Below are 20964 nucleotides of genomic sequence, written 5' to 3'. Positions count from 1 at the left end.
TTATTTAAACCAACATGCATCACCTTTGTGCTGCAGTGCTGCAGCAGTTAATGCTGTCACCTCACAGCAAGAGGTCCTCTGGTTCGATTCTCTGCTGGGGTGCCTTCTGTGCAGAGTCTACATGTCCTCCCTGTGTATGTGTGGGTCTCCTCTAGGTACTCTGGTTTCCTCCCACATTCCAAAAACATGCATCTGGAGCATTTCTCCCCAGGCTTCTGCTGAAAATAGGCTCTGTCCTAGTCATACTTTCCTGGTTAACAAATATTAAATAAATAAATAAATAGTCTTGCTCACCTAAACAGGTCTGTGTCATAAGAGTCTCAGTCAATAGTCATTTAACAGCTCATTATATCTGCCTTGTTGCAGTTCAGACGTATGTCTGACTGCTGTTTCCACTGATACTGATATAGTTAATGCTTCTTTAAGACTTACATCTCACTTACAGAACAGCATCTTTTATATACCCTCACAACACATGCTACACATACACCTAACTCATATTTTATCTGTGAGTCCTTCTGCGGACTTGAATTTTCCATTTAGTCTAATCAGCTTTGTCATATATTTCAAAATACCCTTAAATTTTATGTGATTTTTTTTTTTTTGCAAGTTTCCAAATTATGTCGTGTTTTCAAAGGCTCTACTTTCAAGTACTTATGTACAATACCTAAAATGTATTTGAAATTACTTTTCCGGCAGTTTAATTGCTGCTTCCAAACTGCACAGTAGTCTGAAAGTTCTGTTTTTTTCTTAACATTTGTCAACATTGGTGTATTATTTAGCGTAAGGTATTTCACAGGATTAAACTCTTTCTCCAGACTTTCAGTGGAAGTTATCTAATTATCTTTAGGGGAAATAAAACTATTAAGGTGTCCCACATGTCCATCCATATAAAAGGTCGGCACATACTTTGCTGTTTTAGTATTCAGTGGTTTTGCAAGACCAAAACTCAAGCAATGATCGGTGGACAAATTTCAAAGTAATGGTATACTAAAGCCCTTTCAAATTCATAAAGAGTTATGAGTTATACATCATAGGCTAAGACCATGTACATGATGTTACCACATTGTGTTGCCACAGAATGCCAAGTATAGTGTTTATGTGCAGTTTGGTTAAGTGTCAGTTACTGTTGGTAAGATTTCATTAGAAGGCACCAGGCTCAGACTGAGATGTGAGAAATTGTGGGGAGTCACTAATTATAACCTTGTTCTGCAGGTAGTGGTGTAGAGCTTATTTGGGTACAACAGGTGTTGACCTCAGACCCAGGTAATGGTATGCATTGCCATAAACTCTTCAAGCCAGTCAGTCCTTGCATGCATCATCTTAATAATGATACCTGTTTGTTAACCAGGTAGACCCAGTGGGCACACAGTGTCTTTTCAGGGGTGACCCAGAAGCAATGTCTGGTTAAGTGACTTGCTCAAGGTCACACAGTAAGCAAATGAGGCCTGTGCCTCAGGAACTGCAAGTCACATCCTTAACCTCCTGCTCCAATACCAGACTGATAGGTACATGTGGTGCCAATTTATGCTTTACCTTTTCTTTTGGCAGCAGTGGAATAGAAACCTCATCTGCCACATTATTTGGTTACAGCAAGTTGGGGCTTAAGGTCCATACCCTGTTCCTGATAGCATTGTTAAATCTTATTATCAAACAGATACATGGGGGTTGGAATTTTACCAGCCAAGGAAACATATGACTAGTTTGTCTTTTACAGATATCACAGTAATCAGCTCTGTGGTCACATGATGTCACATTTTATCCTGCTTGATTTTGAGCAACTGAAGGGAGCCCTTGTCACAAAAGAGCAGGCCACCTTACAGGCATTCACTTCCTTTACTACCAGCTTCTCATACTTGTTATCTAGGAAATGTATTTCTTGATTTAAGAGAAAGACATACCACCAAAAGGAGTATTACCAGAGAAAATAAATTATTTAATTTCCACAATCGGCCTAGCATCTGATGTGAATCCAGGGGGTACAGTATTTGACGGCCTGGGAAGACATGGTTGACAGACCAGGCTGTTTGGCCAGGGATGGTCTGCACTTATCCCTTCTAGGCTTTCAGATATCGGGGCAAAGACCTTTTCCACTCCATAGTGCCTTTTTTATTAAGTGCCAAACTGATAAACCTACTGACTTAACTGAACCTATGAAGGAATGTCTGAAGTTGGTACTGCTCAATGCTACAAATCTTAACAATAAACTGCACTCCATGCAAGCCTTCCTCTCCCTGGAGAGTATGGACATCTGTGTAATAACAGAGACATGGTTTAAAGTCACGGAGGGTACCCCAGCAATGCAAGGTTATAATGCCTTTCACACCTTTAGACCAGCTACTGCACAGAAGGGAACTGAAGGTGACGTAGTCTCTGTCTATATTAAAACCAACCTCAGATCCAGACTAGTCAAAGTGTTTGAGCCACATGTGCAATTCACCATAAACAGGGTCTCATACCATATCCTTGCAAGCTATGGCCCGCCCTCCATGTCCCAGGAAACCCAAGCTACCTATGTCAGTGTACTGCAGTCCCTCACTGTTCAACCCAATATGATATTCATAAGGGGTCTCAACTACCCTCTCTAGATTGGGAATCCTACACCACTTCTAATGCACAAGCCCTGCGATTCCTAAACTTTGTTAATACCAACATCCTGGATCAGTTGGTCTATTCTACTACCAGGGGTACAAACATCCTTGGCTTTGTACTCACAAACATGGTGGGGACTGATGTTCGTCACTCAACGTAATGTCTTCACTCATCAAAGCTGATCATAAGGCAGTATTACTTGAAATAAAAATTAAATCTGGTGATCCAGTAAAACCAGAAAACCTTTAGGAACTATTCCAAGGCTAACCCTTCTATACTAAGCCATACCTTGGCTAAATTCCAAGTACCCCCAAACCCAGTAAAGACCATAGTTTATGCTGAGATATTTACAAAATCTCTGTACAGCCATATTGATAGCTCTATAGAGCAAGGAAAATTCAGAAGATAAGCCACAGTGGTGGAATCACAGTATCAATTGTTTATACAACAAAAGAAAAAATCTCTTAGCTAAGCAAAGGAGGAACAAAGCCATGCATACTAAAAGCCCCCCAACCAATGTTAACAGGCAGCTAAAAGGGTTTATTAATACTTTGAAGGTTAGATTTGAAGAAAAAAATAGCATCTCAGGAAAAGGACAATTACAAAGCTTTCTACAACTATGTCCATAACCTCAGGGGAAATATACAACAATGCACAGAACTTATTGTAAATAGCATCACCCACACTAAACCAGAGGCCATTGCCAACCTTTTGGCTGACAGATTCAGCTTAAATTTCTTCCCCCACTCAACTCCTGATAGTCTAAAGGAAATACTGCATACTACAATCCCCCCAACCATTACTAGGGAACAGGTCACCAGTGCACTTTCCAAGGCCAAAAACACTTCATTGATGGGCCCTGATAACATCCCGGAATGTTTAATTAATGAAACATGACATCTGTGGACCACTTGAATCACTTTGTAATTGGAGCCTAATAATCAGTCAGTTTTGTGCTCAAGGAATGGAAGATGGCTACAGTCATTCCCTTGCACAAAGGAGGTCCAACCATAGGTCCAGGTAACTAGAGGCCCACAGGTCTTACCAGCCTCATATGTAAGGCCATAGAAGGAATCATCATAGACTGGATAAATGAGAACATAGGTAACCTGCAAATGCTGTACCCATCACAGTTTGGGTTTGTTAAATAAAGGTCATGCCTATTAAATCTGGTGGACTTTTTTGAGATGGTCACCAAAGAACTGGATGAAGGTGAGATTGTGCACAGAGATTACCTCAACCTGGCCAAGGCTTTGGATACAATACCCAATTCAGATATGATAGACAAGCTCATTCATTTAGATATAAACCCTTTTATCACCTGCCAGATAGCTAACTGGCTCACTGATATGACCCAGGAGGTCAAAACAGATGAGGACACCTCCACCAAGAGGCCAGTCACTAGCAGTGTCCCCCAGCACTTGCTACTGGGACCACTCCTTTTTGGCAACTATTTCTCTGAAATAGAAGCAAGTGCTGAAGGCTTATGGCTGACTATGTTTGCAGATTATTTCAAGTTGGGATTATCATTAACTTCCCTGCAGACACTAGCATTCTTCAAAAAGGTCTATCCCTTGAATTACAAATTATGGCAAAGCCACAGTCTTAAACTCAATGCTAAGAAATACATAATTGTACCCTTGGGAACTCAACCATCCTGGCTAATTACTGTGTTGATAATACACCCATAAGAGTTAACCCAGTGTTCAGGGATCTGGGTACACATGTAGACAGTAGCCTTACTTTACATCACCATGTGGCCACAGTGGTGAGGAAATCCTTTTGTGTTGCACAGCTTATTAGTAAGAACATGGCCTCTAGGTCCAAAGAGGTCATTATCCCACTGTACTCTGCCTTTATCAGACCAATCATAAAGTGCAATGATCCCTTTGGTGTGTACCTGACTACACAAATGCAGTAACTAGAGCAACCTCATAGGCTCCTTACAAAAAGAATACAAGGCATAACAAACCAACCTTATGCAGAGTTTCTTAAAGCCCTTTGCCTCTACTTAGTCTCCTATAGATTGCTGAGGGGTGATCTATGCCTTGCTTGCAAGGCATCTGCAACCCCCACACTTATGAATCTCCTATACATTTGTAAGTCAAAGAGTACCATAAATGCAAGATCTAGGGACCTAAATTTTGTCTGTGACTTAAACAGAACATGCTGGAGAAACAGATATGTGTCCCAGAGACTGCATCTCCTATGGAACAGTCTTCTCATCACATGTGAATCTAAGTTCATCTATTGCCCAGTTTAAGCTCAACCTAGACCACTGGATGGGGAATAGGAAATTTACACTGGGCCTGGCACCCATGTCCCTTATGGACCGAGGTAGCTTATAAATGCCTGGCCCTCAATGTCCTGTTTGGATGCAGACTATCATTATTCTTTTGGGAAAACTTGGATAGGCTTAGAAAGAACCCCCTCCAGGTCATTCACCTAGTAGCAAACTATGAATCTATGAATATAACTTTGTAACATATTTGATTACGAGAAGTTTAACTTTAAAATAAAAAGATGTACTATAAAGAACTGGAGAAAATATTAAATTAATGTTATAATATATTTAATTGATAAAAAGGTTAGTGACTGGCGTATTGCTGTTCATCGTATCATAAATATTGTGACAGTTTAGTACTGCTTCTTTTCACTCCTGTCCAGATCTGATTCATAATGTATGATTATCTACCTGCCTACACTCACTGATGTATTTGTCACAGTGTATTGACAAGATTCTTCTACGTCTTGACATCAGGTTAACAAAGTTACACTTAAGATGGATGTCCCCCATACAGAGCATTCACATGTCATTGGCAAAGGAGGAAGCAACATTAAAAAAGTCATGGAAGACACAGGCTGCCATATACACTTTCCTGACTCAAATCGATGCAATGGCACAGAGAAAAGCAATCAGGTACTTTTGAAACTGTACATTACCAGCATTTTCTGTTGTTAAACTTGGAGCAAAATGCCTTTTCATATAGATTTTATTTTGTAGTGACTAAAACTTTAAACTGCATTTTTTATTATAATTGTTCACATTTAAAAGTAAAATAAAATGAAATTATTAGAAAATATGTTTTGGCTGGTATAGTTCTGTGGGTTCTATATGACTACACCGAAAGATCAGAACAGCGAATGTATGTACATCGACACATTTACGTCAATGTACATACAGAGCGAAACACCTAAACAGTGAAAACCAGAATGCCGAACGTGTTTCATAGCTAGCAGCACAATGGTGTGGATAAGGAAATATATCCTTTTCCCCACTGTAGTGCGGTCTCGGAGTTGGTATATTTAAGTAGGGGGGTGTGGGGGGTGCAGGGGGGCTTGCCCCCTTGCAAAAGCTAATTAATGTAATATTTTAGTTTAGATTCTACTTACCTGTGTGGCACATTATGATGATGAAACACGTTTGGCGCTCTGGATTTCGCTGTTTAGGTGTTTCGCTCAGTATGTACATCGACGTAAATGTGTCGATGTACATACATTTGCTGTTCTGATCTTTCGGTGTAGTCATATAGACCCAGTTCTGTGACCAATTTTGGATCCACAGAAGAAATATTTATGTGTTTATTATATATTTATGAGTAAATACAGTAGTATTCCATAATATGAAAGTATGACATTACTTGATTAACTTTAATAAGTGTTGTTTCTCAGTTTCACTTAGCTTCATGAAATTGTACCACATTCTTACAATCCACTTACAATCCACTCTGCTACAGACCTCATGAGGAGCTCAGTGTCTCCCCAACCTAACACCACTCTTAAGTATTCAACTGCGGTACCACCTTTATCATTCTTATAAGAAAAGCCCAGTCCAGGTCTGAACTGTCTGCAAACAGCTAAAGTTAACTTTGAACCTAACACCACTCTTAAGTATTCAGCTGCAGTACCACCTTTATCATTCTTATAAGAAAAGCGCAGTCCGGGTCTGAACTGTCTGCAAACAGCTAAAGTTAACTTTGAGTATGTGTTTACCTGTTTGAGCCAATATTCATTTTCCCCTGGAGAGCACTGTGCTTTGGCTTGTAAGCAGCCCCCACACACACACACACACACACTCATCTTCCACTTTCTCTCTTATTCCCTTCTGTTAGCAAATAGTATCCGTAACTGATCAATACTGTGTGTTTGTTAATTTAAACTGAGACCACACTAACCTACTGATAAAAGGTTATCCTGTTTTTCCACCTGAGAAATGGTTAAGAAATGACTTACAGTTTCAGAGCAGTCCTTGGTCAATTCTGATTGTTTCTTAAACACAAACTTGTCTTTGCTTTGGCTCATTAGCAGCAGTACAAAAGAGCTGCCTGCTCACACCCTTGTTCTCCCCCTCCCTCTTCCCTGTTTATTACCTTAAGCCAATCCCAAAGTTAATAAATATTACCTGTGGCAGGCACCGTTGTTAAACCTACAACCACCCTTTGTCACTATCATATGTTCATTTATCAGTTTACTCTGTTACCTGATTGTTTCCAGCCCCCTCATAAGAGCAACTAACAGGGTCTCTACCCGCTTTGCTCCCCACCCTGCCCCATATCCCCCCCAGTGGTCCTACCTTTATTACACTCACAAACCCCTCCCATCATTCCAATAGCCAACCACAGCGCTAACCCAACACTACCTCCTCCATTTTCCCACTACTATCACACCTCCTCAACTAACATGTACAAGCATATCTTACCTATGCTCACTGCATGCACTCTCCTTGCATATCTTACATCCTACCAAAGCTCCATCATTCCCCCACTCAACCACTACCACTGTAGTACTACTCACACCACCACTCATATCTCACCCTCACTCAGCTCCCCTCCCACCAACTCAAGAACCATCCCTATGCACCCACCACTTATTCTACCAACTATATGACTCAAACATAAAGCATCCCTACAACTTAACATAGTAACCCTCCCACCATACTTATTACCCACAGAGCACAATCACAAAGTTTCCCTAATAAACAAATACATTCAAAAACTGAGAAAACTAGCCCTAAGTGGAGACATCCACCCCAATCCTGGCCCTACCATCTCCAACCCCAATCTTCATAATCAGACTAGAAACCACAACTCCCATATCACAGCCAATAGAAAGCCAAGTGACTTCTTTCTACTAAGCCTAAATATTAGAAGTATATCCAGCAAAGTCCATGAACTCCATGCCACCATAGACTTGTACTCCCCAGATATAGTCATCCTGACAGAAACCTGGCTAAACCCTCACATTACCAGTGAGCAAATACTCCATACCGGTTATGGCATACTAAGAGTAGACCGACTAAACAAGAAAGGAGGTGGTGTAGCTATAATATTTAAACAGCATCTAAACATCCAGATCTTAAAAGCATCAGCTCCACAAATAGGCAATGAAGAAATAATATATACCAACCTCAAAATAAACCAAAACAAAACCATCAACATAATTGGATGCTACTTCCCACCTGGCCAAAACATCCCTCCACTAGAAAGCCTCCTCAGCTGGTCTACCCACCATCTCCCCCAAGAAACTATCATTTTAGGTGATTTCAATATTGACTAGCAATCCTATTCTGGCAACAATCCAACCCATCATATAAACCTTCATGGCTTCACCCAACTAGTCCAGTCGCCAACCAGGATAAATAAAAACTCCAGCAAGCACACTACCCTGGATTGAATACTAGTCAGTAAGAGCCCCCAGTCATATATAACAGGCTGCTTATCAGATAGCCTCAGTGATCACTCCCCAACATTCCTACTAAAAAAATACCTATACCAAGTTAAACCTGTCATCTACCGTCAAATACGTAAAAAAAGTAAACTTTAACCCACTCACATTCATCTCATCCCTCAAAGAATGTAACTGGCATCCCCTAAAGTATCTCAGTCTTGATGACACAGTTGAATTTTTTAATACTACCTTCCTGAGCATCCTTAATTACCATGCCCCCATAAGACTTTCCAGAACAAAAGCACAACCCTCCCCATGGCTACAGAAAACCACTAAGACAGAAATGAAAAACAGGGATAAAGCCTGGGAGAACTGGTGCAAAACCAAAACCTCCTCAACTAGACAGAAATTCCTAGAACTACTCAACAGAGTTAAAAGGCTAATAAAACAGGACAAATTCCAATACTACCAGTCTGCCCTAGACTCCTCCCAACATAGCCCCAAACAATTCTGGTCCTCCATAAACTCCATCCCCCACCCAGGTAAAGTCAGTACCCATCCTCCTAACATCCCTCACTCCTCCGAAAATATTGCTCCCTCATTCAACACACACTTCACACAAACCATACTATCACTAGCTAAACAACACAACCCCCCTCCCCTCCAACCCACACCTTCAACTAGTAATCTCCCCACTGCCTTCTCTTTTTCTCCTGTACCTACCTCCAACATAAAATTTTTTTTAACTAAACTTAAGCCCACCAAATTAGCAGCAGACAACCTCCCAAGTGAATATCTACAAATCGCAGCTGATGCTCTGGCCTATCCAGTATCCATCTTGATTAACTGATCTCTGTCAGAAAGTTACGTTCCCACACTGTGGAAAGTATCACATATAATTCCCCTCCACAAAGGTGGCCCCTCCACAGAACTAACCAATTACTGCCCCATAGCTATTCTCTCTCCACTCTTCAAAATACTAGAGAGATGCATACATTCTCAGGTCTCAGTCTACCTCCTTACTAACAACCTCCTTTCCAATACTCAGCATGGTTTCTGACCAAACCATAGCACCACCACTGCCTTACTCGCCTTTACTAACACTATCCTTCAGCATAAAAACAATGGCTATCTCTCCTCTGCTACTTTCCTATCTAAAGCATTTGACATGGTCCCACACAAACAACTTATCTCTGTCCTCAATAATCTATCCTTCTCTCAATCAGTCACCAACTGGTTTCAGAGTTACCTGTCTGACCGCCAACAATCCATTGTATGGCAGAATGACATATCTCTCCAACTACCTGTCTCCATAGGGGTTCCCCAAGGATCCATCCTTGGACCCCTACTCTTCTCTGTTCTCACCAATAATCTAGCCTCTGCCACCAAACATGGCACACTCATACAATACGCAGATGACTCAACCATCATCTACTTAGCCCAGTCCCTACCGAAACTGCAAAAAGTCACACAGGAAGCCTTTTCCTCTGTTGAAACTTGGTTATCCAATGCCCAATTAATACTCAGCCCAAACAAAACTGAACTACTCATCTTCCAACCCACCAAGCATACTCAAAACAACTCTCACTTTAACATCACAGCAAAAGACAACACCATAGGTTCATAGGTTAGTACTAAGCTAACTGCCCTTGCAAGCCATTTTAAGCTTAGCCAATTATCCCTTGTGAGACTCAAACCTTGCTCCTTGTGTTTGTAAGGCAAACACCTTAACCATTAGTCCACCCTCCCAACCACTATATGCTCAACTGAACACACCAAATTGCTAGGAGTGGAAATAGACAATAAACTAAAATTTGACATTCACATATCCATGATCATAAAAAAAGTCCACAAAAAAACTAGGAGCGTTATACAGAAATAAGCAACTTCTCACCAAAGCAGCAAAGATTTCAATAGCAAATTCCCACCTTATCTCCTCTCTACTTTATGCCTCTCCAATATATACCAACCTAAGGCAATGCGATCTAAACAAGCTAGAGACCTGCTACAACAACGTCGCCAAATTCGCCACAGGGGCATCCTACCGTAGTCACCACTGTCTCTCAATTGCTGAACTGGGCTGGCTTGAACCCCCTCACCTCCTTCATTGGTATCAACTATCACTTGCCCACAAACTAGTAAATCATCCACTAAATGTCCCATCCCTCCAGAATCTACTCCAACCCTATCGCACCACCAGACCACTAAGATCCAGCAACAAAAATCACTTGTAGATCACTAAATCCAATAGCTCTGCTGGTGAAGCACTATTCTCTTGCACCATAGCCAAATTATGGAACTCCCTCCCACCCACAATTACCTCCATACCATCATGCACCCACTTCAAAACTTTACTAAAAGCACACCTAAAAACATGCTGGCTATGCCCTTGCAACTCCCACTCTAATATCACCCACCCCATCCAACCACTACCTTTCTTTCCACTCCACTAACTACCTTGATTATATCAAGCTCAGATGCTCATAAGCCTAGTACTTATTATTATTATTGTAACATTTGTTAATGTCTGTTATGTACTTCGCAGATAAAGATTCTAGTTGTCTACTGATGTACTATGTTCTTCATCTGTAAATATGTTTGTAATTAATTGCTATGTTAAATTGTTAATCGCTATGTAATCCAATGTAACTACTGTCTGTTTATTTTTAACTGTGGAGCTTTTCTCCCCGGGCCTCCGCTGAAAATGGACTTGCGTCCAGTCGGACACTCCCGGTCAACAAATGTAAATAAATAAATAAATAAATAAATAAATAAATAATAAATTCTTAATGTGAAACAGTTTAAATGATGAGGTAGGTCATTGTAAGATCCATAAAAAGAGAGGACCATTATTACAGATTAGAGTAACAGACCAAAGACTGTTACAGCAAGTGACATCTGGTGAACATTCAACTCCCCACTTGACATTGTTCACGTTACACTGGTGCACTATTAATGGTGCCTAGTGAACACGCGTGCACTATTAATGGTGCCTAGTGAATACCGTCATTTGTAAAATGTCTGTGCAGGATACAGTAACGCGAGTGGTCAAGGGACAGAAAGAGTGGCAGAAATGTGAACAAAATCTGCTGTATTAAGAGACCTAACAATATCGACTGTTTACAAACACGTCAACCAACTGTGCATGATCTGTGCATGCACTTGTTTGAGCTAACCTGTCACTCATGACTTCAAAAGATTAATACGATGATAAAAGAAATACATTTAGAATAAAGTAATTACTGTCATGTATGGAAATGCAATCAGAGAATTCAAGGTGTTGTGATTTTGTCTTAAACAACTTAAGATCTACTTCCTTTGTGTGGTCGCACAATCAGAAGTTATTTGGGGTCCCCCATAGTCATGCATTTTGTGGGAGCGTGATGCTAGCTACAGCAATTAGTGAGTGACCCATTCTTCCATCACCTTTTTCAACAGTCTCTTGCTTTAAATGTTCTGTGCAGATAAAGGATGTGAGAGAACAGTTTGTTATGGCTAGAGCTGGACACCTACGAAACCTGTGGCTGTGGGCAGGGGACCAAATAACTTTTGAATGTGTGAGCACCACAGATGTCTTCCAGCTTAAGTTACTTAAAGGGAGAATTGCAATAATCTCCTCATTATAAAGAGGGGATTGGGGTAGCAACCCTAATTTTAGAGCCTTATTACCTCAGCTTATCACAGAATGGCTACATAAAAAAACATTTATGTAGAAGTGCACCAAACACTGAATATTGCTTATATCATTTTTAGCATTAATTTTAGATTATGTGTTTGTTCCATGTCATTGAATGTTTAAACATGTAAACAAATTTATTCTACTCAGAGCTGCTGCATACATTTTTTTAACTATTAATGTTTTTTTCTAAAAACATGTCATGCTTGTATGAAATACGGATATGTTGTATAAATAATTTTTAAGGGTGCAATATTTTGTCCAAGTAAATTCAAATTAAAGGAAGCATCAAACCAGATAACTGTATTCTGAATTAAAAGTAATGTAATTGCTAGCTGTACTAATGTAATCACATTATGGCTAAGATTCAAACATGGGCTGCTTAGTTACTCAGTGCTAACAGTTTGATGTTGCTGCACAAAGAACTGCATAGCTAATCAAACATGTGATGTGTTAAATGTCAGTATTAGCAGGTCAAGCAAAGGGCCACATAATTAAAGAGAATTGCAATGTAAACAGGGAAGTAGTGCTAGACTGATGAATGATTGGAACCCAGTGCTAGGCTGATGAATGGATGGAAACCAGTGCTAGGCTGATGAATGGATGGAAGCCAGTGCTAGACTGATGAATGGATGGAACCCAGTGCTAGGCTAATGAATGGATAGAACCCAGTGCTAGGGTGATGAATGGATGGAAGCCAGTGCTAGGCTAATGAATGGATAGAACCCAGTGCTAGGCTAATGAATGGATAGAACCCAGTGCTAGGCTGATGACTAGATGGAACCCAGTGGTAGGCTGATAAATGGATGCAACCCAGTGCTAGGCTGATGAATGATTGGAACCCAGTGCTAGACTGATGAATGGATGGAAACCAGTGCTAGGCTGATGAATGGATGGAACCCAGTGCTAGGCTAATGAATGGATAGAACCCAGTGCTAGGCTGATGACTAGATGGAACCCAGTGGTAGGCTGATAAATGGTTGGAACCCAGTGCTAGGCTGATGAATGGACGGAAGGCAGTGCTAGGCAGATGAATGGCTGGAACCCAGTGCTAGGCTGATGAATGGATGGAACCCAGTGCTAGGCTAATGAATGGATAGAACCCAGTGCTAGGCTGATGACTAGATGGAACTCAGTGGTAGGCTGATAAATGGTTGGAACCCAGTGCTAGGCTGATGAATGGACGGAAGGCAGTGCTAGGCAAATGAATGGCTGGAACCCAGTGCTAGGCTGATGAATAGCTGGAACCCAGTTGTAGGCTGATAAATGGATGGGACCCAGTGCTAGGCTAATGAATAGATGGAACCCAGTTGTAGGCTGATAAATGGATGGAACCCAGTGCTAGGCTGATGAATGGATGGAAACCAGTGCTAGGCTGATGAATGGATGGAAGCCAGTGCTAGACTGATGAATGGATGGAACCCAGTGCTAGGCTAATGAATGGATAGAACCCAGTGCTAGGCTGATGAATGGATGGAAGCCAGTGCTAGGCTGATGAATGGATGGAACCCAGTGCTAGGCTAATGAATGGATAGAACCCAGTGCTAGGCTGATGACTAGATGGAACCCAGTGGTAGGCTGATAAATGGATGCAACCCAGTGCTAGGCTGATGAATGATTGGAACCCAGTGCTAGACTGATGAATGGATGGAAACCAGTGCTAGGCTGATGAATGGATGGAACCCAGTGCTAGGCTAATGAATGGATAGAACCCAGTGCTAGGCTGATGACTAGATGGAACCCAGTGGTAGGCTGATAAATGGTTGGAACCCAGTGCTAGGCTGATGAATGGACGGAAGGCAGTGCTAGGCAGATGAATGGCTGGAACCCAGTGCTAGGCTGATGAATGGATGGAACCCAGTGCTAGGCTAATGAATGGATAGAACCCAGTGCTAGGCTGATGACTAGATGGAGCCCAGTGGTAGGCTGATAAATGGTTGGAACCCAGTGCTCGGCTGATGAATGGACGGAAGGCAGTGCTAGGCAAATGAATGGCTGGAACCCAGTGCTAGGCTGATGAATAGATGCAACCCAGTTGTAAGCTGATAAATGGATGGAACCCAGAGCTAGGCTGATGAAGAGATGGAACCCAGTTGTAGGCTGATAAATGGATGGAACCCAGTGCTAGGCTGATGAATGGATGGAACCAGCACAAAAATAGAGTTCATGACAGATGTAACATATGACACAGGGAAGAGAAGCTAGCCTAGCTGAGTCAGTCTGCACTCATGCACAAATGTGGTGATGCATAGCTGCATCTCATACACATCTGGCACAAGAAGGGCAGCATAGCACCCATCAGACAGACCACTGTGGTTGTGCACAGTAAAGCACCAACTCTGTTCCTTATATAAATGGAGTGGAAATGGGGAAAATAGGGGAGAAGGAACAGGGAGAGCAGACATAAGCACACAAGGGTAAACATAAAGTATGAAAGGTTGGGAGAAAGAAGAGTAATTTCTTTTCAGGGAAAGACATTTTATATTGAAAATAAGGAGAGGTGGAGAAAGTAGTGAGGGAAGGTAGAGGGGTAGGGTAGAGGGGAATGGGAAGTAGCAGAGACAGACAGACAACATAAAACAGAGTCTTAGATACACAAAACATTGGCAGGACATTGGATAGACATAGACATACAGAGAATGTCAGGTGGTGATGAGGAAGCTTGGACAAGAACTAGGGAAGATGCATAAGAAAGGTAAATCACTAGGATAGGCATAGGGTATGGTCCTGGCATGGCTGAATGCCAGGCTTCAGAAGGAAAAATAGCCAGGCATCACTTTCCTTAGTGGCTGATGTTATGGGCTCATTGCTTCTCTGGTTACCCAGTGGGCAAGGCCTGCCAGTTACACAACTCCAAGCACTATACCAGAAGGCACTCCATGCAGCTGAACGGGCACCCAGCTAATGTGAAACCAGGGCAGATCTGACCAGACTGGTCTCAGAAGCAAAGCATCTTCCTACTCCTGAAAAGTAACCATGGAAGGCACCAGTAATCTAACAAGGTCACCTCCAGCAAGAAAATAATCAGTGGTGACCCAGTGCCAGACACTTCTACTGGCACAGATGAAGGTGAATGTGACCGCACCTTCTTCTCTTGCACAAGTACATCTGGAAAGGGACCACAACATTGGTAAATATTATTACACATATATGCTACAAACACAACTGCAGTCATACTATAGATTAGCACAGATGTCATATACAACCTCCTAATGGAAGTTTCTCTCATGCATTCTATGACATCCAACCATGTTACACTCATGCTGCTCCTTCAATAAAAAGCAACGTATGGACTCCTAACTATACAGGTAAAATGAGTAAGATAGAAGCTGGTAGTGCATCTTTATATATATATATATATATATATATATATATATATATGTATATGTACATGATCTTAGGTCACCATAGCAAGGCTGGTACTGCTGACCAGAACAGAAGATGCCAGTGGCATCAGTCATTATCATGGCAAGCTCATACCAGGCATCCACCTTCTGCAATTACTCTATATATTGCTATAGCAAATGCTCCTGAAATTCTCATAGGTTCATAGAGTTTACAAGGCTAACAGACCTTACAAGCCTGGCCATATTTATCTTGAGCTGCCCCAGTGGTCAGTGGTTAGTTAAGTGAAGTTTGCAGAGGTAAGGGTCTATGGTAGTTAATAATGACTTCCTCTGTCCAGGAGGGACATGGGCGCCACCCCAGGAGTGAATTTCTGGTCACCCATCTATTGATCTAGATTGCATTTGAAGAGGGTCAGGGAGGAGTTCTGTTTCATGTGATTTAGAAGCTTCTTCCAGAGAAGTAGCAGTCTCTGCTAGAGTACCAGGCTGTGGAGTGGTGATTCATCACTGGGACAAAGCAGAAATTCCCTAAGACTCCAAGAGCAGAATAAGTTATTTCTTACATTTATTTCATTGAATTGCACTTCGTAACACTTATAATTGTGCTATGCAGCTAATCTACTACATTTTGCACCATTATAAAGCTTTTTTTACTGTTTCACTTGCATACTGTTTTAACTGTATTTTCATTGTTAGTTGGTGTTTCATTACTTTAATTGCATTTTTACTGAATTACTTAACTGTAAACTGCTTTGTTCACACTGAGAGTTGTATTTTCCGTTTGTGAGTGCTCTATCTGTGCTTTTCTGTACATTTTTTGTGAGGTTTCTGTGTTCTAGTCAGGTAGCATAGTCTGGGTAGAGACCGGCTGTTATCCAGGCCTGGTTGTTTTGTTTGTTGAGTTTCATGTGTTTCTGGCAGCCATCTTCTGCTGATAGAGAGCACAGAGCTAATCAGAGGAGGGGCACTGACCACAACTCTGATCTGTGATATATAACAATAAGTATCCAGTTTTTTTGGCTTATTTTTGCTAGTTATTGCTTACTCAAGATATTTATAGCACTTTTTGTAGTCTGCTGCATACTTGTTAATGCATTTTATTGCTAAAAATGAATCTGCATGGTTGCACTAAAAATGTCTGCCTTACAGGGCCTGATAAGGTTTTTACTGTCACACTGTTTGTAAGTCTTTTCTAGCTAGTTTCACTGTGTTAGGTATTAACTGGAACTTTTCTCCATTTGTTAAATATCTGTTTGTTTGTTCTGATTTCCTTGCCAAGGAGTGTATCATATAACTGATTTGTTTGCAGTTAAAAGCATTCTCTAGAGTCTCCTTCCTCCTTTATCTGTTTAAAACTTTCATTTAGTGTCTCACTGCTGTTTTTCTGCTGCGATAAACATTTCTGTAGTGTTTTCTGCCTAAAGTAGTATAGCTAGTAACTGTAATAGTGTGCATTACTGTACATTACTTGGTGGCTTTGCAGTTGCCCACCCCTACTGTAAATTTGATCTGGGACACTCCTCTCAGTCTAGTGTCATTAGCTCATTCTACCTAATACAGAGAGAACATTTGAGAAGGCCAACCCACTTAGGTTCTTAACCTTGAACTACCTTCTGTTCCTCCTTTCTCTATTTCCACTTTACTAAAAAAAAACTTTGCTAGAATCTCCTTTTGTGTGCTTCTCAACTGATGAGTATATTTTTGACACTTTCTAACTGTTCAGAGTTGAATAAAACAATAATTGAATTCAGTTCAGAATACAGTTTGAATAAATTGCAATTATTTAAACTGTATTTGCTTTAATACTGATACACACTCAAGTGTCCTAGCTTACACTGCACTTGAATTGATTTAGTGCTGTTTTAGCTGCTTTTCTGTAAAAAAATTCTAAGCTTGCTTCCTGCCTTTCCTGTAACTAGTCTAGTCCAGATACAGATTTGCTGTATCCAGGACTGTTTGTAAGCTTCTGAGCCCCCCTCCCCCAAGCCTTTCTGTGTTGGAGGGAAGCCTCTTAGCTTGTCAGTGGGAGTGATAAACACTAGGTAGCCTATCTACTACAGGTGTAGTGGTTTCTGGCCCATAAATTGTAGTTTATTGGCTGTTTGGGCAGTTTTTCCAGCTCTTTCAACTTTCTGATTTAAAAGCCTGCATGTGTGCTTTTCCTGCCTTTCCTGTAAGTAATCTAGTCCAGATATAGGTTTGCTATACCCAGAACTGTTTGTAAGCTTCTGAGCCCCTCAAGCCTTCCTGTGTTGGAGGGAAGCCTTCTAGCTTATCAGCGGGAGTGGTAAGCACTAGGTAGCCTATCTACCACAAGAGGAGTGGTTTCTGGCCCAGAAATTGTAGTTTATTGGCCGTTTGGGTAGTTTTTCCATCTCTTTCAACTTTCTGGTTTAAAAGCCTGAGTTTGCACTTGTTTCCTGCCTTTCCTGTAACTAGTCTAGTCCAGATACAGATTTGCTGTGTCCAGGACTGTTTTTAAGCTTCTGAGTGGTGCCAAAGTCTGCTCTTCAGTTTTTCCCTTAGATCTGTTAGTTCTCTCCTCTCCTGCACTTTTACTAGTTTATTAGTCTAGCACTTTACGAAACTTGTTGAAGCAATTATTGTAGCACACAAAAGTGCTACCAGCACTAAATGTTCTACAAGGAAACAGCTCCAGTACTTATTATTAATGCCCACCCCTCCAGGCATGTCTAAAGGTCAGTTCCCTGTGCTTTCTCCTATTAACCTGGTGAGCTTGGGCATCCTGAGGCAATGTAGCAACTGCCTCATGTACACTGACAACCCTCTCTCTTACTCCCAACACTCAAGACTTGTGAGAGATGCACTTATATATCCAAATTGGAAGCCACACACTCTCCAGCCAAGACTGGAATAGCTGGTCAAGAGGAGAAGGTCAACACTTGCATGACACCACATAGAATACATAGCCCTCCAGAACACACACCAGCACTGCCTTCACATAAAAACACAAATCACACCCCCATCTTTGCGGAGGCTCTGAATAAAAATCTACCCAAACAGCAGAGACCTCCAAGGCAGGAACACACTCGAATACCACTACATACTAATCACGAGACACATAACTCTCTCAAACAGTGTGCCACTCAATCAAAGCCCCTAAGGCAAAACAGCATACCCAACACACTAGTCATAGGTGACTCGATAGTGAGCCACACTGATGTCCCACTCACTAGGTTGAATAAGGAGAAAGTAACAGTCAGCTGCCTATCAGTGCCAGGATCCACCACATAATGCATGCTGACTATGTCATTGTACATGTGGGTTTGAGTGAAAAGAGACATGGAGGAACTCTCGGATTATGTAGCCCAGTGTAGCCCAGGCGGGTATGACCCTAGCCCTGAGCAGCATCCTATCATCACTCAGAATGATACCACAGTACAAGCAGAAAATGATTGATTTCAACAATTGGCTAAGTTTCTGGTGTCATTCTAAGGGGATCCAGTATCTGTCTGCCTGGGATTACATGATTGACAGACCTCGATGCTTTGCCAGAGATGGCTTGCATCTGTCACCTTTGGGTTTCTGGATACTGGCCAAGGCTCTTGTCACTCCTATAGTGCCTTTTTTAGGCAGTGTTCCAAATACCAAATTACCACCGTAACAGCTGCAAACAAATGCAATCTGAGTCTAAATCTGAAAATGCACTTGCTCGAAGCACTCCTTAAAATGGAGAACATTGGCATTTCTGCTGTAACAGAGACCTGGTTCAAGGCAGCAGAAAGCACCCCTGCATTACCAGTCTATAACTCATTCCACACCTTTCAGCCCCAGAACTTGGACCGAAGCTCCAAAGGCGGTGGTGTTTCCGTACTTATAAAGGATAAGCATACCTCCAGACTGGTAGCTCAACATAATGCATCAGAGATACTTTAAGTGCAGCTAACATTAGGTAAGACAGCAATTCAGGTTGTAGCCTGCTATATGTCACCAACCATGTCCCAAGACTCACACTCCATGTTCCTAAGCATCCTGGAGAATATTAGAGTCCATCCTAACACTGTCATACTGGGCGACTTCAACTATCCCTCCATTAACTGGGAAAGCTACTCATGTACCAGTGCACTTGCCCAATATTTCCTGGAATTCATTAATTCCAATGCCCTGGACCAGCTCATTCTTACCCCCACTACAGGTAGCAACATCCTTGACGTGGTCATTACTAACATGGGTGGCCGTTGCTCTACACCAATAGTCAAAACCTTCCTGGTTAAATCCGACCGCAAACTATACACCTTGGAAATCCACATCCTCCCACCCCACCCACCTGCAAAGGTAACCACCATGAAAAACTTTTCCAAAGCTAACTTTGGGCTCCTAAAAACAGAGGTGGCTAACTTCACGGCACCCATGTAAATGGAGAATAGTTGCATGACCACCAAATCATACGATCACGTACACAAATGCATGGATCTTGCCATACCCAATAGAACCAAGATGCTCTCCTCCAAAAAAAGGTAACTAATCTGATGGTCCCCTACCAGAAACAAACTCTACCACAGAAGGAGGAAACTGATGCAGAATAAGGTAAAGTCCCAAGACTGGAAAAATTCCCTTATCAGTCTCAACAAAAAGTTGAGATCCTTCATCAAATCCTCTAAAGCTAGCTATGAAAACAGAATTGCAGCAGATAGTAAAGACAACCACAAGGCCTTCTAAAGTTATGTAAAGAATCTCCACGGCAGTACCCAGATTTGCTCTGAGCTACTGTACAATGGTACCTCCTATACTGAGCCAACAGATATTGCCAATATACTGGCCAACAGATTCAGTGCCAACTTTACCCCCCCTAAGGACCAATCACAATACCAGTAGATTGCCAGGCACCCATTATTACTGCTGCACAGGTTAAAACAGCACTGTCCAAGGCCAAGAATACAGCTTCTATGGGACATGACAATATCCCTGGCTGTGTTCTGCATGAACTACAGAGTGAACTGGCACCTCACCTGTGTGTCCTGTTCAATCACAGCCTCACCTCAGGCTTTGTCCCTACCAAATGGTGCACTGCTACAGTCATCCCTCTCCACAAAGGAGGAGCAACTATAGACCCTGGGAACTATCGCCCCATTAGCCTGACGAGTCTGATATGCAAAGCTATGGCACGTATCATCATGGACCTAGACAAGGATATAGGGAATCTCCAAACTCTGGATCCCACGCAGTTAGGTTTTATGAAGGGTAGATCATGCCTGCTCAACCTGGTCGACTTCTTTGAGTCAGTCACCAGAGTTGTGGATGAAGGCAAGGTGGTTCATATATCCTACCTTGATGTGGCCAAGGCCTTTGATACCATTCCCCACTCAGGAATCATAGAAAACTCACTAAGCTAGATATCTGCCCCTATATCATTAGGTGGGTTGCAAACTGGCTCACAGATAGAGCCCACAGTTTGAAAGTAGCTGACTCCAAGTCAGACTGCTGACCAGTCACGAATGCAGTCCCACTGGGTTTGGTCCTGGGGCCTCTCCTGTTTGGTATCTACTTCTCTGAAGTCCAGGCCAACACAAAGGGACTCTGGTTGACAAAGTTCGAAGATGATTGCAAGTTGGGAGCTATTATTAACTCTCCAAGTGATGTTGACATCCTACAGAAAGGCCTCACTGAGACCAACGACTGGTGTCAGAACCATGGCCTTAAGCTCAATGCCAAAAAATGTGT

General features: G+C 41.9%; 1 protein-coding gene across 2 annotated transcripts in view; it reads left to right on the top strand.

Annotated features, from left to right (window-relative positions):
• Positions 1-20964, top strand: part of LOC122799721 (protein bicaudal C homolog 1-like) — a 1306264-nt gene that overhangs the window by 289139 nt on the left and 996161 nt on the right. For both annotated transcript variants that reach the window (XM_044068975.1, XM_044068974.1), the window contains exon 5: positions 5354-5512. In XM_044068975.1, the coding sequence (XP_043924910.1) occupies positions 5354-5512 (159 nt within the window). The remainder of the gene's footprint in view (positions 1-5353; positions 5513-20964) is intronic.

Source organism: Protopterus annectens, chromosome 4.part0, assembly GCF_019279795.1.
Source record: "Protopterus annectens isolate FY-2018-M chromosome 4.part0, PAN1.0, whole genome shotgun sequence".
NCBI classification, from domain to species: Eukaryota; Metazoa; Chordata; order Ceratodontiformes; family Protopteridae; genus Protopterus; species Protopterus annectens.
This window is presented reverse-complemented; position numbering and strand designations above follow the sequence as displayed.